Source organism: Carex rostrata, chromosome 3 (genome assembly GCF_964058835.1).
Source record: "Carex rostrata chromosome 3, lpCarRost1.2, whole genome shotgun sequence".
NCBI lineage: Eukaryota > Viridiplantae > Streptophyta > Magnoliopsida > Poales > Cyperaceae > Carex > Carex rostrata.
The window spans coordinates 8,209,564-8,234,193 of NC_135920.1; the positions used below are offsets into that span (position 1 = coordinate 8,209,564).

Here is a 24,630-nt window from a genome sequence, read left to right on the forward strand (position 1 = left end):
TGATCTCCTAATTTAAAAGATACCATAAAAAACAGGCAACCGAATAAATTCTTGTAATTTTTATTTAAAAATAAAGATGCGGTAGCACAATAGAAGTACGCTGTACGCATTTTTATGGAACGCAATTATCTCCGAATTCGGACGGATTAGTTACGCCCCAGTTACAAATGTACAATAGAAGTAGGCCGTTCGAATTTTATGGAACGCAAATACGAAATAATAAATAGCCTCTTTTTTTGGAGTGCTATTTACGGCGAAATTTGTACAATATTAAGCGGGGAGAGAAATTTTTCTCATAAAATATCAGTTTTACCCTTGACTCTCTCTTCATTATTTATCTCAGTTAATACAAAGATAACAAAGAAAATAATTTCCCATAAAAAAAAATGTTGGAATCTCACATTTATTTCTTCCCTGTCTCCATATCTTCTTTCTTCTCCATGTTCTCTTTCTCCCTTTATCATTCCACCAGCACGCATAATAAAAATAAAAATGAATCAAATGTGTTGGTACGCCATGGTAATGAATAGATATTGAGCATCAAATTTTATTTTATCGTTAAAAAAAAAACCCAATAAATCCAATTTTATCATCCAAAAAAAATCCAATAAATCCAGCAATTGCATTTTTATCATAACCAGTTTGAAACTGCTGTCCTATGCGGTACCAACTTTATATTTCAGACTGAGTTTAGATTGTTACGGGAAGCTACGCTCTCAAAACAAGCTATTTTATTTTTAGTTTAGATTGAACATGAGATCCACTATTTTGTTCGAATTTCAGAACAAAAAAAAAAAAAAGGTTGGCACTACCAATTTGGGGTTGACGTTTGAAACTCAGTACAAGTCAATAGAGCCAAGCTGCGGTACCTATGTGGAGTTGCTGTTTGAAAAACGGTACAAGCAATAGGTCTGCAGTTTCAATCTACAATCCTGATAAAAATGATATTATTCAGAAAAAAAGATTAATTGGTTTTTTTTGTTTTTGAAGATGGTAAAAAACAAAAATCGGATCAAGCACTTCACTAGTAATATTGTATTTTTAGTTTTTACAAATAATCTACGATATCATCTCAAATGCATCGTTATTATGTGCTGATACGCCCTGGTGATAAACATGTATTGAGCACTCAATTCACCAACCACTGGTTTGCAAAAATCAACATAAATGTGAGTAAGAAAAAATATAAAAGAATTGGAGGCTACTTACAAATTTATCATGTACCAGTCAGTATTAAAGATGTTACTCAACAATGAATAATATAGACGACGTCTCAAAATGAATATTGTAATATTTTATTCTTTTGATTTTGTTTACATTCCATGCCCCAGCTACCGTTCTTATTTACTCCTTTTTATTTCTTTTTTAGTTTTTATTTTATGTAACTAAATGAATCCGAACAGATTGTGTGTGTGGAAAGTTCTTTTCTTTATTATTTTTTTTTTGTTGATTTTGTATTAAATGAAATTGATAACGAAGAGAGAGGATAAAAGACAAAATAAATATTTGGTGAGCAAAACTTTTCTCACCGTTCAATATTATAAAAGCATTGTTGAAAATAACACCCTTTTTTTTAGCTTATCCCAAATCGGATCTTAATTGCTTTATAATCAATCCGCTTCCTCACTCTTCTTTTACCAAAGGTCCTGACTCCTGCGTGCTCCGCCGCCTCTCTCACTGGCCCTCCTCTGCCAGTGCGCTCTCTCTCCTTTATGAAACCCTCTTCTCTCATCCGTACCTTTGTTTTTTTTCTGATAATAACTAGGATTTTGAGTTTCGCTGATATGCCCCTACTAATGATGCAAATGTCCAGTAGCTAGTTTATTTAGACTACTTTTGCTTTCCCCTTCTCTTCATTTCAATTGATTTATTCGCGAGAATGATCACAGGAGATTTATTTCCCTCCACTTTCAAGCTCTTAATATAGCACTACTGTTACATAATCAGATTGATTTTGTTCTTTTTTTATTATCTGATCAGCAGAGTAATAACCCAGAAGGAACGAAAGGCTGAAAGGTCCACAGTACACTTTATCCAGTTTCTAACACCATGAGTTTATCTTCTATGGTGGCTTTCGAAGCTTCATCCTCTCCATTCCTCTTCTCCCAAAATAAGCATCAGGGTGGTCGGTTAATGCCCTCAGCTGGGCCCAGGTGGACCCGGATGAGTCCGTTGAGGTGGATCCCACCACAGGCGGCACTGGCGGCTGAGAAAGTTGGGGTCACTGGCAGTGATGCTGACAGGGTGGGGTCGCTTAGTCAGGTTTCAGGTGTTCTCGGTTCCCAGTGGGGAGATGAAGGGAAAGGGAAACTTGTTGATATTCTTGCCAAGAACTTTGATATTGTCGCCCGCTGTCAGGTTATATGAATTTTAATTTAGTTTTCCTGCCAAGAACTTTGCTAGGTCAGTACTTATTCAGTGAAGAATTATGAGCCAGTACAAATTCCGATTTGAATAGTCTGAGTATCCTTTATGTTTTGCTGGTCATACAAATAGTTGAATATCCTATATGGTTTGGATGTACAAACAAAATAGTCCGGGTATCTGGCTATGGGTTCGGATGATTGGTTGTCTAAACTAGAGAAAACTTTTAGAACAGAAGTTTGAAAAAAAAAAAAAAGTTACCTTTTCTCCTTTTTAAGTAGGATTTATGTCTTGTTAATATACCATAGAAATTTTAAATTTAAATTGGTGTATCAAAGTTATTGTATCTTTATGTATTCAGGGAGGAGCAAATGCGGGTCACACAATTTACAACTCGGAGGGAAAAAAGTTCGCGCTGCATCTGATCCCATCAGGAATTCTAAATGAAGAGACTATGTGTGTTATTGGTAGCGGGGTTGTGATTCACCTACCCGGTTTCTTCAAAGAGATCGAGGGTCTTGAATCCAATGGTGTTTCTTGTGGAGGAAGGATCCTTGTCTCTGACCGGGCTCACCTCTTGTTTGACTTCCACCAAACTGTCGACGGTTTGAGGGAGGCCGAGCTTGCCAACTCTCTCATTGGAACCACTAAACGCGGAATAGGGCCATGCTATTCCAACAAAGCGACCCGGAACGGGTTGCGGGTCTGTGACTTGCGGCACATGGATACTTTCAAGGACAAGTTAGATGTTCTTTTGAGAGATGCATCAATGCGGTTTAAGGGATTTGATTATGATGTGTTTTATTTGAGGGAGGAGATGGAAAGGTACAAACAACTTGCGGACAAGTTGGAGCCGTTTATCACTGATACAGTGTATTTTATGAATAAATCGATTGAAGAAAAGAAGAAGCTTTTGGTTGAAGGAGGTCAGGCTACTATGTTAGATATAGATTTTGGTACATACCCGTTTGTCACCTCTTCAAGTCCTTCAGCTGGTGGCATCTGTACAGGTCTTGGTATCTCACCAAGAAGCATTGGTGATCTTATTGGAGTGGTGAGTTTTTTTTTTTTTTTCTTCTTATTTTTTTCTCTTTTTAACCATTTCAGAAATTCAGTACTGGGACGTTGTACAGATGTTCTAATGAAAAATTAACCAATAATCTGATCTGGTATCAGTTGCAGGTACTGTTATCTGTCCCTGACTGATATGTACCAGAACCATTTACTGTTAACCAATGGTTATTTTAATTTAAAATTTCATGGTTTTTCAAAAATTATTAATAAACCAATATTGTGGGTTAATTGTTACGACAAAGAGGATATCCTTCAGACAACATTTGGCAAATAACACCCAAGTGTTGTTACGACAAAGAGGATATACTATATAAAAATATAACAGTGTCTTTGATCAAACAAACATATTATGTCGAGTGCTGTAGTAGACCATAAAGGTACACTAAATGGTTTCATTTTCCTCTCCTGAAAGAGTTGCACTGAGAGAATATTTTGCTTCCAATGTCATAGGTCAAAGCATACACTACAAGAGTAGGTTCAGGGCCTTTCCCAACAGAAATTCTTGGCAAGGCCGGAGATACATTGAGAATGGCCGGAATGGAGTTCGGCACAACGACTGGCCGTCCAAGGAGGTGCGGCTGGCTTGACCTCGTAGCACTGAAGTACTGTTGTCAGATCAATGGTTTCTCTTCTCTTAACCTTACTAAACTTGATGTCCTCTCAGGCCTCCCTGAGATTAAGCTGGGGGTTTCTTATCACAAATTGGGTGGAGAGAGAGTTGAGTCGTTCCCGGCAGATTTGGAACTTTTAGAGGAAATACAGGTATGTCAACTATACTCTTTATCTCTGCTGGGTTTTACAAGGGTAGTTTTTTATGGAATTGCTGGTGTTGAGCTGTCATTTGATGTAGTTTTTGTGTGAGGTTTTTGAGTAGGGTTAAAATGCCCCATTGTTTTGGTGCCCCGATCATGCCTCACATCCTTATCTCCGTTTTCAAAGTCCAAACAGTTGATCCGAACTGCTCAATATGATCTCCATATTAAAATGTGCCTCGAGACCAAATTTTATATTTTTTTTGAATTTTTTTACTATTTTTTCAAATGGGTACAAAATCACTGTTTTTGAGAAGATTCTGGACCATCCAAAATCAGTGCTTTTGTACCTATCTAAAAAAATAGTAAAAAATTTCGAAAAAATATGAAGTTTGGTCTCCAAACACATTTTAATGTAAAGATCATGTCAAGCGGTTCGGATCGACTGTTTGGACTTAAAAATGGAGATAAGGATGTAAACAATGGGGCATTTTAATCCTACTAAATTTGAAAAAAGGAAGCGGCTGTTTAGGGTTGGTAGTTGGCAGTTAAAGCAAATTATTGATGTTGAGGTCATTAGTTTATATAGGTTCAATTTTCACAATTTTAGGTCAACTATGAGGTTCTTCCAGGCTGGGAGAGTGACATATCATCTGTGAGAAATTACAATGACCTCCCTCAAACTGCACGTAATTACGTGGAGAGGATAGAAGAGGTAGTCGGTGTTCCGATCCATTACATTGGTGTCGGGCCAGGTCGCGACGCTCTTATTGTCAAATGATCTAATTATTCCAGCCAAAGAGATGTAACCTCAGTATAATTATTTTATTTGATCCGGGAGAGGCCATTGTTAATTCTATATTTCTGAGAATTTTGGTGATTTTGATCAGCAGCATTGGAATTTTAGAATGCGTTACTGTTAGCAGTGATTTGTTCTTGTTGCTTGCAATAATTTGAGCACCGTAAGTTGTTCTGATAATAATATCTGCTAGTGAAGGAACATAGGTTTAACATAATCTGTTTTCTTATTTCGCTAGGATTTGAGTTCTTCTCAGGTTCTTTGTTTTTATTAGTTTTATGCAATTTAGTTTCGGAGTTCAAATAGGTAACTACTGGCGAGTAGGTTGCTGCTAAATGTCTAATTTCTTTGATCCCTGGCAACACAAAATGATTAGAGATTTTTTTTTATGGAGTGAAGCTGTTATTTACTTGTGCTCCTAAAGTTTAACAAATTTAATTCTAGAGTTCATTGGGTTGGCTTTAAAACGATGAATTAAGCTGTTGAATTCAAATTATTTTACGAGTACTGTGTTGACGTGCAAAATTTATAAAATTTTATATTAAGTACAGTACAGAGTCGCACAGTAAAAAAAGAAGAAGATCTATATGTCATTTTAGTACAATTATTTTTCATCATTTTTGAAATTCAAAGACAAAGGAAAAGTAAAAAGAAGAAGCGTACTGAGCCGTCAATACCTGATTGAGTAGAAATGTAGAATGAGACTTATTAAGTCGTCAGTTTTAATCTGGCACGATTCTTAAAACGGACCCTTATAGCTAAATAGGCATGATTTTCAATCGCTCGGCTGGGAGCTCATTGTTTTGAATGCGGTACCTGGAAATATACAGGTTCTTCTAGATTATTAACCAAATAGTTTATTTTTGATTAGAACATAGATTTTTATATAGAGATGATAAGGCTCAGAGTGTCTGGTAAAAAAAATTAATTAAACTGAATTTTTTTCTTTCTATGTGCACAATAACAGCACGTCAGCGTCGAACAGGACCTAAATTAAATAGCAAGAATGTTTTGCTTTTCTTAGCAAATAGACTTCTCTTATTTAAGATTTGAAAAATGTTCTTCAACTGTTATTTTTGTTGATCTCTATTTTGTAGAAAAAACAAGTAAAATTTAGCCTTATACATTCTTTCTTTCTTTTTTCCCTTCTTATGTAAAATATTTTTCAAGATAAATTCAATTTGCATTTACTTGTGTCTCTCATCTCCTCTGATATTTTGGTATGTTCTAGTTGGATCTTTATCTTCTTCTTCTTTTTAAAGATTTTTTTTTTATTTTTGTTTCATTTTTTATTTTCAAAATTTATAAGACTTTGAATCGCCACTTCATAAATTCTTTGTTTCTTCAATAAATTAGTGTAAGAATTAGAAATTACACTTGCTTATTTTTCACAAAATAACACTTCCTTCTTTCTCTCCCTTCAAGTAATACAAACAACTCATGTGCTCTATATGATCTTCCTTCGCATTTTTTTTCCTACCAATGCATCTCACAATTTATTTGATCTTTAAACTTTTTGGTTATTTAAATTTATTTATGGAAAAAAATGAGTGTTATGAAATTATGTTGTAAAGACATTTTGAGAAAGGACATTTGCGCGTACTTTTCGTACTTAATTATTGAATTAATGCTTATTTTTGGTCATTTTTAGGAGAATTTTGAAGAGGAAATTTCAGCAAACGATGTTTTAACTATGAACACTTCAATGGTGGTTTTAACAATTATGTATAATTTGAATGATTAAAAGTTCTTAATTAAGAACTGAATCTTTGGGTCAGAAAGAATCAAAACAGATAAATGTCTAGGGACACAGCTAAGTTGTAAATTGAACAAACTTATTTGTTAATAGCCTATTTTTATTTGTTGTTTTTAAATTTTATCTGTTAATTGCATGTTTTTTTTATGTTAATTTATCAAGTTTACTTGTGAATTTGTATCAGATGATTTAACAATTAAAATGGTCATTACAGAAGTGTAAAGAAGTAAACAAGTGTGTAAATAACCAACGAACATGTGAAATTAACATTTTAAAAATTGTAATTAACATACGTATTTGAGCAACTAACAAGACGTATTGACTTATTAACGCACTGCAAGTCTGCAATCATTGCTTTGTCATTATTCATTAATATGTTTTTCGGATATATGTTTGTGTTTGCATCACAAATATGAAAATAAATAAATTTTTTTTCAAAACGACCAATTAGACTCTTAAAGATGTTACATACTTTTTTTTGATAAAAAAATGAGTATTCTATACATTTAAAATTAGCATTAATAGAAAAGTCTATAATTGAATCAATTTGTGACCTTTTGAAAACTAGAAGAGTTAATATGATATTATAAATTTTAGAGGGAGGAAATTCGCAATTTCAATTTTTTTTAGCCTATTTTTTGACTTTTTTATAGTCGATCGATGACAATATTCTTTTGCCTTTTTGGAGATGCTTCTTTTATCAGGAATATAAAAAATAATTAATTAAATAATGTATTTTTCTTCATTTTTATTTCCAAAAGGGAAATAAATCTGCTGTTATTCCATTCAGGAACCTGTTATTCTGATCTTAACTGTTGATTTCATTAATTTATTTTGAAAAATTGTTCTTTGTGATTCGCGTATAGAATATTAATGTACGAATCTTAACGAAAATCATAGGTTGGGGTCGGAATAACAGGTCTCTGTTATTCTATTAAAATAACAGCAGATTTATTTCCTTGGAAAGATTTTTGCGGGGAGGATTTCACTGCTTCCGTTTTTTATTCTCCAAATCTAACAATTTGTATATAAACAACAGACAATGATCAACGGATGAGATTAAAAGGAAGACTCCCGAATCTTGAGCTAAATTTTTTTCTCTCTCCGTCAATCCCTCTTTCCCTTCCCCTCCCGACCTCACCTCCAGTCCCACCGCCCCCAAGTCTGATTGAGGGTTGAAAAGGCTGAGCCGCTGAGGATCTCAGTGGAAGCCTGATTGAGGCGAAGAAGCAGCTAGGGCCAACGTAACAAATTCCGCGAAGGAGAAAATTTTATGGCCTGACCTAGCATATCCTCTTCTTTGTAAACAGTCAAACAAAACCCCAAGCTTCTTCCATGGCGGCGTCGAGCTGCCGCACGTGCGACCCGGACGCCACCGTGATAACGGACGAAGACACGGGGGCACACATATGCCTCGGCTGTGGCGCGGAGTTGAGTCCTCCGTCGAACGACTTTGTGCACCAGATGGCCTTCACTTCGGACGGTGCTCTTGACCTCTCCGCCTACTGCCTCGTGCGCCCCGATCAAACCTTTCGCGAGCGCAAGATCAACGATGCCACTGCCGAATTGAGGTTTTTTGCGTCCCGCCTCGGCCTCTCGACTTCAATGTCCCAAGAGGCGCTCCAGCTGGCGCGCGACGCCACCGATGGAGAGTTGGCCACGAGGGAATCGGCGTTTCTTCCGGCTCTCTGTGCTGCTTGCTGTTATATTATTGCTCGTAGGTAATATGACAAAAATTATATTTGTCTTGAGTTCGGGTTCTTTGTGGGTTCATTCAATTTCAATTTTTTTTATTAATAATTGGTACTGATTTACACTTTTGGCAACTAAGAGAAGATTAACACTTAGCATGCATCAATCTTAGAAGGAAATGAAAATCTTTGGGACAATTCATATGCTATTGACCAATACAAACCACGATGGTTGTAGTGTGCAATTACTGAATTACATGCTATATTTACATACATTTGTCACTGAAATATACAATTATATAAAACTCATGAAGACATAACTTTATGTGTGCGAGTTCTTTGGGGGTTCGTTCAATTTCAGTTTCTTTATGGAGAATTGGCACTGCTTTGTTCTTTTGGCAACTAAGAGAAGATTAGCACTTAACATGCATCAATCTTTATAAAGAAACTAAAGTCTCTGGGAGCAGGAATTCATATGCTATTGACCAATACAAACCAGTACGGTTGTAGTGTACAATTACAGGCTTTATTTCGATACAGTTGTTAGTTTGTTACTGAAAAATATGCAGTTACAGTGTTTTCTTAATTGTGTCTATCCAACAAAAGCTGCAAAACTTATTTTCATCAGGATAAACTGGTATATGTCAAGATTTAGTTGGTCCATTGTCGGTACTAGATCAAACCTGACTGATATTGTATTACAGCACATGAAATCCTCTGCATTGTTCTTATAACTACCACATTGTCGGTACTAGACCAAACCAGATTGATATTGTATTACAGCACATGAAATCCTCTACATGATTCTTTTAACTACCAACAGTCTTACTCTCCTAAAACTTTAAGAAGATATAGTTGGTACGTTGTCGGTACTAGACCAAACCAGACTGATATTGTATTTTACATCACATGAAATCTTCTGCATGATTCTTACAACTACCAGCAGTCTTATTCTCCTGACTTTAAGATGTCATTTTTTTATTACCAACACAGGCACAGCCTCCCGCTTTATTTGGATGAAGCTGCCGATGCAGGTGCCTGTGACCCGCATGACCTCGGCGACCTTGTCAAGAGAATCTCATGCCACCTCCACCTCGCTCCGCTCCCAGAGTTCAACAATGGCATGGCTCTCGATAATTTCCTTCGCACCTCTCAGCTCTTACCAGACATTGACAGATTAGAAGAAATCATCGGCCAAGCCAAGTTCCTTCTTGATTGCACCACTAAGTGGTCCCTATCCACCGGCCGCCACCCCCGTCCGCTGCTCGCAGCTGTTGCCACCCTGGCTGCTCAGGCCAATGGTGTTGCCTCAGTATCTGTGGATGACTTTGCAGCTGAGATGGGTGCTGTGGTTTCGACCAGCCAAACTCGGTATAAGGAGTTGGTTGAAACCCTAGCTCATGCTTCTAGGGTTTTGGTGCCGTGGGGCGCTGACCTGACGGGAAAGAATGTCGTGCAAAGTGCTCCGTTGCTGATACGGCTGATGGAGCTGAAGTCTGAATCTGACCCATCAGATCAATTATCAGATAATGTCGTTATTGATACAGATGATTTTTTGAATGATTGTAATTTGCCAGTCCGTGAGGAGGAAGCAGAGTATTTTAAAATCAGTGAAAAAAGGAATAGAATTGGAGAGGGGGGTGGACATTTGGAGAACGGAAAGTTATCTGCAGAGTGCTTATCAAATGCGTACCGAAATGTCAGAGAAAGGATAAATGATTTGAAGAGTTCTGGTGTGATTGGAAAAGGTCCAGAGAAGAGGAAAAGGTGTTATGACCATACGTATCAAATTAATTGTTGGGTCAATAAATTGGATGAAAGGAGGTGGAAATCTCGCAAGAAAATGACAACCGATGAGATTCGGGATATTAATCTGGGTTTTGATGCACCTCCACCGTCTTTTGTGACTGGCTTGGAGTTGCGTGAACATAGGAGAGAGAGAATCAGGGCTGCTAAATGCCGAATTGACAAGGTCAGGACGAGGTCTCATAGTTTGGAAGTAGTGAATTTTGTTGAAGAACCAGTTTGCGGGAAGAGAGAGAAGCCAGAGCGAAAGAGGAAAGGTGCCATTGATGGTGTCGACTGGGAGGATCGCATTATCGAGCTTTTGCTATTGCATGGTGTGAACGAGGCCGAGATTGAAGAGGGGCAGTATAAACGATTGTTGGATTTACACGTATTTGGATGATAACTATTATTTTTTTTTCGTATAGAATTTTTTTAGCATGATTTTTTTTGTGGAATATGTGAGGTTAAAAGGACTGACCCTTTCTTCTTTAAGTTATAGAGGCTGTTTGAAGGCATTTTGATTAACTTGCTTCTTTCAAGGAATATTGATAATATATAGTGTATACTAATGAATTGTGACAAATTTTGAAATGTAGGTTTGAATTTGTCTTTGTATATGTGCTTAACGTATATTGGTATACATTATAAAAAATTCCTGCTGAGATTTTTTGGTCTTTTGCATTTTATTTTATGCCATTGATTACGAGAAGGGAAAGGATCGAAAAAGATTTTCTTCAAACAAGTTGTTCACAAAACTACCAAGTTTATGAAATGTTGATGAATCTTTGGAAAATTATGGGAGCACAGTTTAAAGGCCTGATAGTCATAATTCCGTGGGTAATATGGAAGTCCCGATGTGCGCGCCTGTATGGAGCCAACTCTCTAAACCTCCTGCAAGTCAACCATATGATCAGTCAACTGGTAGCTAGCGCGCAACTGGCACAATCTCTGAAACACAAGCTACATTGTGCTACTGCTGAATTTGATCACTCTCAGGTACACGATGCTGGTACAGTGCTTCATAGATGGTTCTTATTTGGACCCACATAGAGGAGGGGCAGCTTTTGTAATTCATAGATGGTGCCTGACACTCTCATCTTCACATATGCAAAAGATGGAAGGTTTTCTGTGAAAAAGGCTTTCCAGTTACTCAAAGGATCCATAGGGCAGCCAACTGACAAGACGTTCTGGGAGTGGTAGTGGTGAGGTACACAACTCACCCCCTAAACTCAAGCTCTTCATCTGGAGAGCAGTTCATGGGGCTCTGCCAGTAAGGTGGTACTGGCATCAAGAATCCGCCAAGTCTCTCCTCTCTGTCAGCTATGCAACAAGGAGCCAGAATCATTGCGAGTTTGCTAAAAGGGCATGGCTGGTTTCTACTCTCGCAGTGAGAACTGATAACCTGGTGGACAGTTTCAGGGAGACAATTCAAAACATGGCCGCTGTACTCTCTGATACTGACACATGCTCCTTTGTTTGTACTGCTTGGGCAGTGTGGCAAAGTAGGAACGAAGCCATGTACGGCGCCAAACAGCAATCTATTGGGGCATTCCGTGCTCTCTATAAAGCAACAATGAACTCTTGCCAGGTCAGGTTACTGATGGGAAATCTGACATCAAACCAGCACAAGAGGGCCGCTGTCATGGCGGAACAGTCAAAAATACCACATGTAAACCAGCCGTTATACCAGTATACCTGTCATGTAGATGGTTCATGGGCACCAGATGGTTCTGCGGGAATAGGGGTCTGTTTTATGCAGCATGGCTGAGTTGTTCTTTGGATCTCCAAGGCAATTCAGGCCATTAGCCCGGCACAAGCAGAAGCCAGGGCTGTACTGGAAGGCTACACAATACTGGCAGAAATGGGGAGTAATGAGGGGATTGCTTTTACTGACTCAAAGGAGACAGTTCTAGCACTAGCCAGCAGGCAACCAACCATCACTGATTGGAGAACGTTTCAAGAAATCTGGAAAGCGTGGACAATTCAAGCACAGGCAGACAATAGAATTAAAGCTTTGTACTGCAGCAGGGATCATCAAAGCCTTGCTACTGTGCATAGGTTAGTTAACCAGGGGAGATTGTATGGATGGGACAATAGGGGTACCAGTGAACCTGTGTTTAGTTTAGAGGAAATGATGTAGGCCTACGGGTCATGTAAGAACCAAAACAAAAAAAAGAACATCTGATCCTTGCTGTTTGTTTTTGTTTTTGTTTTTACATCTCTGTCTTTGCTGTTATTTTGTTCTTTTAGCTATTAATTTGTTTTAATTTGGTACATGTTGTATGATAGGGTTTCGTGTCATGTGTACCCCATTTTTGTTGTTGTTAATTTTGGGGACGCACCTAGTACAGCAGTACATTTAATGTAACAAATGCTATATACATATGTTAATATTAAAAACGTTTGTTCCTAGGCCGTGAAACAAACGTTTTGGTTTTAATGTTTTCAAAGTTTAAATGGTTGATCCAAACCGTTCAACATTTAATGTATAATCAAATGTGCTTGGAGACTAAATTTTATATTTTTTTTGAATTTTTTTACTATTTATTAAGCTAGTTTTAAGATTGTTGTTTTCAGTTATTCATGATTTTTTCACTTTTTATTAAAATCAGCGATTTTAATGCATGCTTAATAAATAATAAAAAAGTTTCAAGTACATTTTAATATAGAGATCACATTTAACGATTTGAATCGACTGTTTGAATTTTGAAAATTGGAAAATCATTTGGTTGCACCACGATTCTGTAACAAATGTTTTGATATTAACCAACCCCTCTCTCTCTATATATAAATACTTTTATAATGTGAGGAGGGTTCAAATGCCTCTATTTTTTGTGCCTCCATCATGTTTCTATTTTTAAAAACTTAAATAACTTCAAATTTAAATTATAAATGTCAAAATAAAATCGTAGGATGTGATCTATGTTATTTTCTCTATATACTCATAAAATATTATCACATTTCAATTTTATTTTTATGTGAATTAATAAGTTAAAAAATCAACATCTAAAAATTATCCACATTAGTACATTTTTAACAATCTCTTGATGACAATTTGTTTCGTAATATTTCACATGTGCATAGATAAAATGATGTAGATCATATCCAACGGTTTTATTTTGACTTTTAAGTTTTAAATTTTTAGTTATTAAAGTTTTTTAAAAATGGAGGCATGATAGAGGCATTTGAATACTCCTTGAAGAGGATATGTGTCGGGAGTAAGTACGCAAGTCTTTATATAAAAAAGGGTTAATTTCTCATATACCCTTGAAGAGTTCTTCGATTTTCTTATTTACCTATGTACTCTTCATTATATCTAATATATCTCTCAGCTATGTCTTTTCTTTCTTATTTGTCCACAAATTTAATTATTCATATTTAATGACTTATTTAAATCTATTGTTGCCACTAATACCCTTATTTCCAGTACACTCAAATTTCAGCAAAAACGAAATGTATTTCAACACTACTATCTTATGCACCATTTTACTGTTGTCAGATGCTCCTTTTATAGATTTGGAGTAACATTTTAATTAATTGGGTACAATTTAAATTAACAGACCTCGTTTTAAATTATTGTAGCCCTTGATTTGTTAAATTCGGTGAAGGTCCATCTGATCATTTTACCACAGGGTTCCTTTGGGCTTTGAGCCTTCCTACATAGATGCATTGGCAACAACTGCACATGTACCAGTTCTCTCCTTCTTGGCAAGCGAGACATCCTTTCCTTCAACCCAATTTCCCTTCTTTATCAAAACAGCACCAAGTGACGCAACTCAATCCCAAGTCATTGCTATTGCCAATCTCATATCTACAATTAGAACGAATGGAGAAGCCCTCATTTATGAAGATTCTCCCCAGCACGCTGAAGGAACTTGGAGATAGCAAGATTCATCACATTCCTATTTCCTCGACTATTAGTAATGAACAAATTCATGATAACGTTGTTTCTGTCAAGGGAATGAAGGGGTATGTAGATGAGGATATTATTGGAAACAATAGATTTAAATGACTCATTAAATATAAATAATTAATTTTGTGGACAAATAAGAAAAAAAAAAAGAAATAATATGAGAGATATATTAGATATAATAAAGAATATAGGGATAAATAAAAAATTGAGTAACTCTTCAAATACATGAGAAATTAACTCGAAAAATAGAGTACGCAAGTCTTCACTATTGTCAAGGAAGAGTACGCACGCAAGTCCAGACTCAAATTTTCCTCCGCCACCAAAACAGACAAATCGCCTTAATAGACAACCAAAAGATCCCCTCACAACACGCCAATCACAAATACTCCCTACCCCTCCAGTTTGTCGATTTCAGGAGGATAGTTCTACCTGAGACGCACCGAACTAAGAAGGTACTGGAGATAATTTCAGCGGTTTAATAAATTAGAAAGTACAATAAAACTTTCGTTGGACAGGGCCTATATCTGTAAGGAACGCAGTACCTTCACATGTGGGCCCAGGAATCTGTGAGACAAATGTCGAACCGACATGGACAAGTATCTAACCGCCACAGACCAGGTTTATTTAATACATCATACTCTCTGTCCTTCTCTATCTTCCTAACAGGACTCTTCCGTTTTCTATGATCTCTCTCCTTGCTTCTCCAATCTGAGCTCAGTCTGTGAAGACGAGAGTAATTTAATTCAATTCTTCTATAGAGGTAGAACAGAAGAGAAGAAAAGAGAGAAATTTGGAAAAATGGGTTCCATTACAATAGTAGGCGAGGAGGTTGAAGCGGGGGTGGAATGGTCGAGTGAAGCCGTACTGTATGTGAACGGCGTGCGCCGGGTGTTGCCAGATGGGTTGGCCCATGTCACGCTTCTCCAGTACTTGCGAGGTTTCTCTCTCTAGGATTTTTCTGCTTGAGGAAATTTAATTAATTGATTTTTCAAAATTCTGGAAACATACGGTTATGAAACCGTAATTTTAGATTAGAGCTTAGTTACACATATAATCAGTTTAAGATTAGAGCCTAATGGTTGTTTATTAGAAGTTACGAAATCGTTATGTTAGAATATTATGAAACGGAAGCAACTTTCTTTCTTTTTTATCCTTTGTTTTATTTATCTTCATATTATTTTTCTTACTTTTTTTTTTTTTTTTTGCAATTTCTCAATCGGGGCTGCTAAAATGTATCAGTTTTTTTTTTAAAGAAAGACTTGTAAGTGCTTGGTTTGACATAATTTGATGCTCTATAAATGTATCATAATTTTTTTCTTTTGTCCCTGTTCTTTAACTTTGTTAATTAAATTGTACTTTTTTTTGTAGTGTCCTCTTAGTTAACTAATTTCATTCCACATGAAACCGAATATGATAAGTGTGATTATGTTGGCTCAAAAAACTCTTTTCTGTAGTATGCTACAGGGGTGGAGCTGTGATGTAGGTTAGGGAAGGGCAAAAATTTATGGCAGATAATAATTTTACAAATTTTTTTTGTTGGATTACAAGCATATTCTGTATGTTTTTCAAAATATACTTCAGTTTTGTGATCACTCTATGTAAAGCGTAAACAAATAATATGTTTTCTTTAGAAAGGTCCCTTTTTGCCCACTACATAACTGGAAAAAATTAAATCCGCTTCGAAGGAGTAGTAAAATTGGGTGGTCATACTAATTGGTCGGAATCTAGTGAAAATGGTAATACTTGACAGTTGTTGCAAATAATATTCAAGTTTCAGATCCATCATTTAGAATGCGATCTATATATATATATTCATCAAACACATAAGAAATAATGAAATCTGATGTAAGTTTTACTGTTTATCAAATGAATTGAAATTTGCAATAGTCTGTATGTATTGCCTTGATGAAATCAAATGACACTCAAAATGCATGAAACTCGATATACAAGTACAACCAATCTTTAAGTCAACAAACATGCCTATAAGCTTTTTTTTCCCTAAATTTATGGGAATTCTTTATGCTTGATTTGAAAAGGTTATCAAGATTGTGAAGTTAACCCATTGTTAATGGATCCCAACCCTTGAATATTATACAGGAAGATACTAAAAGTACCAAAATAAGTTTCTTTGAGAATTTGAAAACACAAGTATAGAACTGATTTGACCAGCAGTAATGTCTTGCATTTTGGCATAAATAATGAAGTTTGTTTTGAACATTTGATTTTTTTTTTTTGTTTGGATCCAGATATGGGATTAACAGGTACAAAACTGGGATGTGGAGAAGGTGGTTGTGGCGCTTGCACTGTCATGGCTTCTTTCTATGACCGAGATGCCAAGAAATCAATGTAAAAACTGAGTTTCTGTGCTTATTCTTTTTGCTTTCTTGTGCTTAGTTGGGACTTTGATAACTGATCCCACACCTTTAGTTTTAGTTTTGATCAATGAATGTCAGGGGCGGATCTAATGCGTGCTTGTAGCCTAGTGATTAGAATTCCATTTAGTGGTTGTGGAGAACTTGGGTTCAAATACCATTAACTACACAGTATGTATTTTCACATATTATGCATTTTACGTTTCAACCCCCCCATCTAAATTTTCTAGTTCTGCCCCTGATGAGTGTAGCCAGCTCAAGTTCCATTTGTTGGTATAATAAGTAAATTATCATCTTCCTTCTTAGTTGATTATAATGGTTTTTCAGGCATTACGCTATAAATGCGTGCCTGGCACCTTTATACTCTGTGGAGGGAATGCACATTATTACAGTTGAGGGTATTGGAGATTCCAAGTTTGGTTTACATCCTATCCAGGTATACTTACTTTTTCCGCCCATTTTTGAAAATTTTAAAACAACTGTAGTATTAATCCCGGCTTTTTAGATAAGAAACAAGAAAAGATGCAAATGAATGCAATTCCAAATTGAAGGCTGCCTCTGATCTTCAATTTAATATCATTAGTTTTTTGGTAATATAGGAGTCGCTGGTGGAGGCGCATGGGTCCCAATGCGGGTTCTGTACACCCGGCTTTATAATGTCCATGTATGCATTGTTAAGATCCAATAAGCAACCCCCAACTGGAGCACAGATCGAAGAGTCTCTTGCTGGTAACTTGTGTCGTTGTACTGGCTACCGACCAATAATTGATGCTTTTCGTGTTTTTGCAAAAACCGACAATTCTCTATATTGCAATGCATCACCAGCTGCGTCCCCTGATGGCCGCATTATTTGTCCCTCCACAGGGAAACCTTGTTCTTGTGGTGAAGCTACGGTAAAAAATGAAAAAACAAAACCAATTTCATACAATGAAATTGACGGGAATAAGTACCATGAGAGAGAGCTAATATTCCCTCCTGAGCTGGTACTGAGGACTCCTTTTCCACTTCGATTGAATGGTTTTGGGGGCATTAAGTGGTACAGGCCTTTATCACTTGATCATGTCCTCAGTTTGAAAAAATCCTATCCAGATGCAAAGTTCGTGATTGGTAACTCAGAGGTTGGGATCGAAACCAAATTTAAAAATGCACAATATGGTGCTTTAATATCAGTGACACATGTGCCTGAACTAAATGTGCTAGAAATGAGAGAAGACGGTATTGAAATCGGCTCATCTGTGAGGCTGGCCAGGCTGGAGCAAACCCTTAAAAAGGTGGTAGAGGAGCGTAGGGCCCATGAAATGTCCTCGTGCCATGCAATTTTGGGGCAATTAAAATGGTTTGCTGGTTCACAGATTCGAAATGTGGCCTCAGTAGGGGGTAACATTTGTACCGCTAGCCCAATATCAGATCTAAACCCACTTTGGATGGCCTCTGGTGCTAAATTTCAAATAATCGACTGCAAGGGAAATGTGAGGAGTGTACCAGCCACGGAATTCTTTTTGGGTTACCGAAAGGTAGATATCAAGCAGGACGAGATACTCTTGTCAGTTTTTCTCCCCTGGACCCGGCATTTTGAATTTGTCAAGGAGTTCAAACAGGCACATAGGAGGGAAGATGACATTGCCCTTGTAAATGCTGGCATGCGAGTTTATCTGAAACAGATAGATGAGGGAGAATGGATAGTTTCTGATGTGTCACTTGTCTATGGTGGTGTTGCAGCAGTTCCATTAAGTGCCTCAAAAGCGATGAAATTTTTGTCTGGGAAAATCTGGGACGAGAAATCGATGCTTGAAGCCCTAGATCTGTTGAAAGATGATGTGTCACTTTCTGACGATGCTCCTGGTGGAATGGTTGAGTTCAGGAGATCGCTAACCCTGAGCTTCTTTTTCAAATTTTTTATGTGGGTTAGGCATGAGATGAGTCAGCAGGGGTTGCTTAAGGAGGGGTTGAGCAGGCATGACCTGTCAGCTATAGAGCCATATTCACGGCCTCCCTCTAGCGGAATCCAGAGCTATGAGGTGTCACAAGTTGGCACGTCCGTGGGCCTACCTAAGCCACATCTTTCGGCAAATCTTCAGGTAGTTAAAATACTGTGCTGATCATGATCTGGGCAAATTTAGAAAAAAAAAAATTAGCTGTTATCTGGATTAAATTATCATAATTAGCTGTTAGTTTTAAGGCTAAATAATTATTCACAAGATGTAAATTCTGGCATAAGACTTTATGCACTGCTTTTACTAGCATGAGGTTATTTTCTTATTTTACATGTACTATCTTTGTTTTTTAACTTTTGCTAGGTGACTGGTGCGGCTGAATATACTGATGACACACCAACACCTCCTAACACTCTACATGCAGCTCTGTTATTAAGCGAAAGGCCGCATGCAAGGATAGTTTCCATAGATGATTCGGCTGCAAAATCATCTCCCGGGTTTGCGGGTTTGTTTCTGGCCAGTGATGTACCAGCTAGCAATGCAATTGGGCCAATTGTTCATGATGAGGAGCTTTTTGCTTCAAAAGTAGTGACCTGTGTTGGCCAGGTATTGTTATTTAATTTGTTCCATACAGACATGTTTTGTGTTACAAAATTGTCCTGCTGTCGAGCTAATGTATTGTATGATTTTCCCCTTGCTAATATTTCCTGTCCTTTTTTTTTCCTTTGGGAAATCTGATTATTGCTGTATGTGCCAATATTGGAAATTTGCTGAAACCACTGAAATTGTAATATTTCACTTTAGAAAATCATACTAGTTTTACAGTTGTACAAAAGTCAAAAGACCAAAATTGCAATTATGTTCTTTTTTTTTGTCTCTAACTGTGCACAGGTTATTGGTGTGGTAGTGGCAGATACACAGGAAAATGCAAAAGCTGCTGCCAACAAGATTATTATAACTTACGAGGACCTGCCTGCAATTCTTTCCATAAGAGAGGCAATTCAAGCGGGAAGCTTCCATCCAAACACAGAACGATGCATGCAGAAAGGGGATGTCGAAAAATGCTTCGGATCAGGTTTGTGTGATAGAATCATAGAGGGAGAGGTGCAAGTTGGAGGCCAGGAGCATTTCTATTTGGAGCCACAGTGCAGTTTGGTCTGGACTGTAGATTCAGGAAATGAGATTCACATGATATCTTCTACACAAGTAAACAATTTCACATTATCAGTACTACCTAAAGATAGAACATAGATTGCAAGACTATCATAAACTTTATTAAAAATCTACGACCCAACTTTAGTCTGTAAGAATTCAAGACTATCATTAACTTCTGTAGCCACTGGATCGAGTCGGTTCAGCTTGACTTGTTAGACTGATCTTGATATGTCACCAACACTTGTAAATAATTTTCTTGAAGATATTATAATTGCACCTTTTTTATAAATGTTATGTTTTTTTTTTTAAACTTTTAGAGCCCTCAAAAGCATCAAGAGAGCGTGGCACGTGTGCTAGGCCTTCCCTTTTCAAAAGTTGTTTGCAAAGCTAAGAGGCTTGGAGGCGGGTTTGGTGGGAAGGAAACAAGGTCAGTGTTTATTGCGGCAGCTGCCTCAGTGGCTGCATATCATATGAGACGGCCAGTTAAAATCGTTCTTGACCGTGATGTTGATATGATGATCACCGGCCATAGGCACAGCTTCCTTGGCAAATACAAGGTTAAAATAACTGCTATACTGATAGAAACAACTTCACTATATATATTATAAATGTAAAAGTACCACATATATATGGGGAATTTGTTAAAAACAAAAACCCCTACTTCGTTTGAAGCTGCAGGAAAGTCCCTCGTATTTTTTTATTTGCAAAAAGAATCTTCTCAACTTCATCCAGAAATTTTGTTGCCAGACTGTGAGTTGGGTAGTCACAGAAAATGAATGTATTTTACAAGGTTAAAATAGCAGCCTCTCATATTTCTTATGGAGTATGAATTAAACCATCATATTGATTTCGTAATGCTGTCTTGAAAGTACGAACTGTACAACTTAAATATTGGGGTCATATTTTGTTGGAAGATCTACTTTGCGCATACATGATGTGAAATTTGTTACCCTATTCTTCTTGGATTTTATTAACTTTGTATTATATGCTGATTTCTCTTAACAGGTTGGTTTCACAAACGAGGGAAAGATAGTGGCACTTGATTTGGAATTGTACAACAACGCAGGAAACTCACTTGACCTGTCCCTATCAGTTCTAGAACGTGCTATGTTCATGTCTGGAAACGTGTATGACATCCCAAACATGAGAGTAAGAGGTCAGGTTTGCTTCACCAATTTCCCGAGCAACACTGCCTTTAGGGGATTTGGTGCTCCGCAAGGCAATCTCATTGCAGAGAATTGGATCGAGCGGGTCGCTATGGAGCTTCAGAAAAATGCAGAAGAGATTCGGGTCAGCATCTTTTTGGCAACCTTTCCAATTTGGATTCTGTGATGTTATGATATTCTGTTAGAAACCTAAATGCATTGGGGAAGATCTATTTTTGTCTTGATAAATGGGAGGAATTCCATTGGTATGATGGGGGATTACTGGTACAATGTGTTGTTTGGCAATTTGAGTTCTTAAGTTCTCATCATGCATGTTTTATCATTTATCTGGTATGGTACTTAAAAATGGAATAGGATTTGTTCTTTGGGCTTATTTTATTTAAATCTAGTTTTTGCTTTATCCAATATAATACTGGACTACTGGTGAGGACCCATTTCCAGTTTCATATTTTAATTTTGGAGATGAACTCTGTAAAGTCAAATCTCGAAGCTTCACCATTTTGCCTATGAAGGTAACATAATTCCTGGATTAGATTGACTTCTGATATCACAATTTTTTTTTCAGGAACTCAACTTCCACGGAGAGGGATTTGAAACACACTACGGTCAGTTAGTAGAGCATTGCACATTGAAGCAAGTATGGGACGAACTGAAAACATCTTGTGATTTTGCGAGAATGCGTCAAGAGGCAGCCTCTTTTAACCGTCAGAATCGCTGGAGGAAGCGTGGTGTTGCCATGGTGCCCACCAAATTTGGCATCTCGTTCACTTCCGCACATTTGAACCAGGTTTCCTTTGCACCAACATCTCTTTCAGTCAGTCTAATTTTGTATAATTGTCATGTGTTTAAAAAAAGTTCGCCTCCATTGCCAGTAGGTTTGAGCTCAAACACTGCATTTTATGTATTGTGTCAATTAGGGCTAGTTCAGGATTTAGACACTTTAATTGCTTGGTCACAAGAAAATGGTGACCTTGAATTAAGTTGTCACACTTAGGGGGTAAATTAGGCGTACTCCACTAGCCCTTGTGGCTCTTATCACACAATTTTGGACTGATTGTAGCACAGTTTTACCGTTGAATGTAGGCTGATTTTCTGTCGAGGGTTAATTATTATTTGGATGATTTAGAGAATAGTTTCATAGGTATCAGTAGAATTGGTAGGAGAATTGTATTCTATGTAAAATATTATGATTTTTTATTTTTACTATTTTCTAAAGATTGATATAATTGCTCCAGGCTGGTGCCCTTGTGCAAGTATATACTGATGGTACAGTACTGGTGACACATGGTGGAGTAGAGATGGGTCAAGGTCTCCACACAAAAATAGCTCAAATTGCAGCCTCTTGCTTCAACATCCCTATTAACTCTGTTTTTATATCTGAGACAAGTACCGATAAGGTAATTATAGCTCTTATTTGTCAGAGATTCGTTCAATAATTGGCATTTCAGCTTATATTGGTTTTTGCTAGTCTGCTAGTGCTACCTACCAGATCAGTACTAGTTTGTCTAAGTACCATTTTTGGCCATTTAGATACCATGCAAAATATAGTGTGCATTCTATTTTTAATTTATTCAGAAAAGAACATATTAATGTAATATTTTAATGTGCTTTAGGTACCCAATTCATCCCCAACAGCGGCATCAGCAAGTTCAGACATGTATGGGGCTGCTGTTTTAGATGCTTGTGAGCAAATAGTTGCACGAATGCAACCTGTTGCTAGTAGAAACAAGCATGGTTCTTTTGCTGAGGTAATTTATTTTCATGTTTTATTCGTTGTTTTTAACTGTAGGAACTATTATTGTTATGCTGGTGCTGATACTTATTAATTCTTTTACTTTCGTTTCCAGTTAGCCCGAATGTGTCATTTTGAGAGAATAGACCTGTCTGCTCATGGCTTCTATGTAACACCCGGTATCAATTTCGACTTTAAAATCGGTAAAGGGACTCCTTTCAATTACTTCACCTATGGCGCTTCCTTTGCTGAGGTTGAAATTGACACATTAACTGGAGATTTTCATACTCTATCTGCTGATGTTGTCATGGATTTGGGGCGTTCTCTTAATCCAGCAATTGATATCGGCCAGGTAATCTGTACATGCAATTTTGTGTTGGAATCTTTGCAGGAACTATGTTTATGTTGCAGATTCATCTATGCCCCTAAAATCTCAAATGTCATCATTTGTGCTCATGCATGATGATAAATATCAGTTTTGTGTTACATCTAAAGCACATGGAATGTCATTCATAGTCCTACATTGTTTCTTGAAAGTATGCAGGGGTGGAATTAGATAGTGGAGGGAAAGGGGTGATAAGCACCCCCTATAAATTAAATTTCTTCAGTTTTCTTCAAAAAATTTAAATTTTACGAAAAAAAAAATACTATTAGCCCCCCTCATAAAATGAAATTACTGAGCACTTCTTTTATCCAACACCCCCCCCCCCCCAGCTCAATTTTTCTGGTTCTGCCCCTGAAAGTATGCCCCTCCATTCCCATTTTAAGTAGAGCAAATAACCATCTTTCAAATAGAATTAAAGGACAGTGTGGATGAATATTGTTTCTTTAGCGTGATATGTTGCAAGTACATACGTCTTGTTGTACCCATGATGTTTAGAGGTCTCACAAAGGCTACACATTAATCATCATACTTTAACTTCTTTTCCTTATTATTCTCCTTTCCCTAATTTTGCTTTAAATTTTGTGCATTATTTTAGATCGAAGGAGCATTTGTGCAAGGGATGGGGTGGATTGCATTGGAGGAACTCAAATGGGGTGATTCATCTCACAAGTGGATTAGACCTGGTAGTTTATTTACAAGTGGACCCGGGACTTACAAGATTCCTTCTGTGAACGACATCCCTCTCAAATTCAAAGTCTCAATTCTTAAGGTACATTTTTGCCTTATATTCACAGTCTTTTTTAATCTTAATAGCCCTTTTTTTCTACTACTTTTACTTAAATTAGCCTTTTCCGACTTCATAAACAGGGTGTGGCAAATCCCAAGGCAATACACTCCTCCAAAGCCGTTGGTGAACCGCCATTCTTTCTTGCAGCTTGTGTTTTGTTTGCAATTAAAGATGCAATAATAGCAGCCAGGGCTGATTCAAATCATAACGAGTGGTTCCACCTCGACAACCCAGTGACACCTGAACGCATCCGAATGGCTTGCCTAGACATGTTCACTGAGAAATTTGTAGATGCTGATTTCAGACCTAAACTCAGTGTGTGACAAGTCTTCTGTAGTAGAGCACCTAATAGTTGTGCATTTCTCTGGGAATAAGCCTTTGTTTGTTTTATGTATAAAGCTTGTGTTCTATGGTTTCTTGTATAGAAACAAGCACAAGCACAAGCACAAACTCAAATATGTTTTCTTCCCAGCTTTAGGAGTCATGATAATGTAAATCTTAATGGCTGAATCCATTTTTCTTGATATTATTGCACCTTTAAACCGAGGATTGTACCATACTACCATGCATGTTATTGTGGTTCCATGTAATTTGACGCCTGAAATAATACTTATCTTTTGGTATCGCTCAAAACTAAACATTCAATTATTGAGAGAATTTTATGTACATTCCTCAAACTTAAAATTTTAGTATTTTGTCCTCTAAAATTCATAATATCATATTACCACTCTAAATTTTTAAAACTCACAAATTTATCCAATTTATTGTCTTTTCTATTAAAACTGATGTAAAATTTATCAAGTTATGATTTTACATTTTATTAAAAAATAGAAGATATGTGGCAGATTAAAAAATTCTAATTAGTCGGTTGTGATTTCAAATGATTTATTTTCTTAATTGTGAATTACACACAAGTATATATCTAAATATTAAATATTATTGTCTAAATATTAAATATTACT

At 36.9% G+C, this 24,630-nt stretch overlaps 3 protein-coding genes and 1 long non-coding RNA gene across 5 annotated transcripts; 3 read left to right on the forward strand and 1 right to left on the reverse strand.

The window, feature by feature from the left end:
• The first annotated feature begins 1,603 nt into the window (after positions 1-1,603).
• LOC144551268 (adenylosuccinate synthetase, chloroplastic-like) lies at positions 1,604-5,203 on the forward strand. Of its 2 annotated transcripts, XM_078299174.1 has the most exons (5): positions 1,604-1,694; positions 1,984-2,358; positions 2,726-3,418; positions 3,889-4,200; positions 4,801-5,203. In XM_078299174.1, the coding sequence occupies exons 2-5, from the start codon at positions 2,050-2,052 to the stop codon at positions 4,969-4,971; spliced, it is 1,485 nt and encodes a 494-aa protein (XP_078155300.1). In that variant the 5' UTR covers positions 1,604-1,694; positions 1,984-2,049; the 3' UTR covers positions 4,972-5,203. The 2 variants fall into 2 exon arrangements, with proteins under 2 accessions (XP_078155300.1, XP_078155299.1); XM_078299173.1 differs by lacking the exon at positions 1,604-1,694 and having other exon boundaries at positions 1,808-2,358.
• Positions 5,204-7,911: 2,708 nt separating this feature from the next.
• Positions 7,912-10,807, forward strand: LOC144551270 (POLLEN-EXPRESSED TRANSCRIPTION FACTOR 2). The gene is made up of 2 exons (XM_078299175.1): positions 7,912-8,466; positions 9,430-10,807. The coding sequence occupies exons 1-2, from the start codon at positions 8,081-8,083 to the stop codon at positions 10,622-10,624; spliced, it is 1,581 nt and encodes a 526-aa protein (XP_078155301.1). The 5' UTR covers positions 7,912-8,080; the 3' UTR covers positions 10,625-10,807.
• Positions 8,492-9,529, reverse strand: LOC144551271 (uncharacterized). Its single transcript, XR_013510792.1, has 3 exons — positions 9,398-9,529; positions 9,199-9,275; positions 8,492-9,119 (listed from the first exon to the last, which is right to left on the reverse strand). It is a non-coding gene; the product is annotated as an uncharacterized LOC144551271 (long non-coding RNA).
• Positions 10,808-14,790: 3,983 nt separating the features above from the next.
• LOC144551272 (xanthine dehydrogenase-like) lies at positions 14,791-24,174 on the forward strand. The gene is made up of 14 exons (XM_078299177.1): positions 14,791-15,074; positions 16,384-16,483; positions 16,837-16,945; positions 17,109-18,587; positions 18,807-19,049; positions 19,335-19,649; positions 19,916-20,155; positions 20,604-20,888; positions 21,330-21,551; positions 22,000-22,161; positions 22,378-22,512; positions 22,612-22,848; positions 23,477-23,650; positions 23,749-24,174. The coding sequence occupies exons 1-14, from the start codon at positions 14,936-14,938 to the stop codon at positions 23,989-23,991; spliced, it is 4,083 nt and encodes a 1,360-aa protein (XP_078155303.1). The 5' UTR covers positions 14,791-14,935; the 3' UTR covers positions 23,992-24,174.
• Positions 24,175-24,630: the final 456 nt, after the last annotated feature.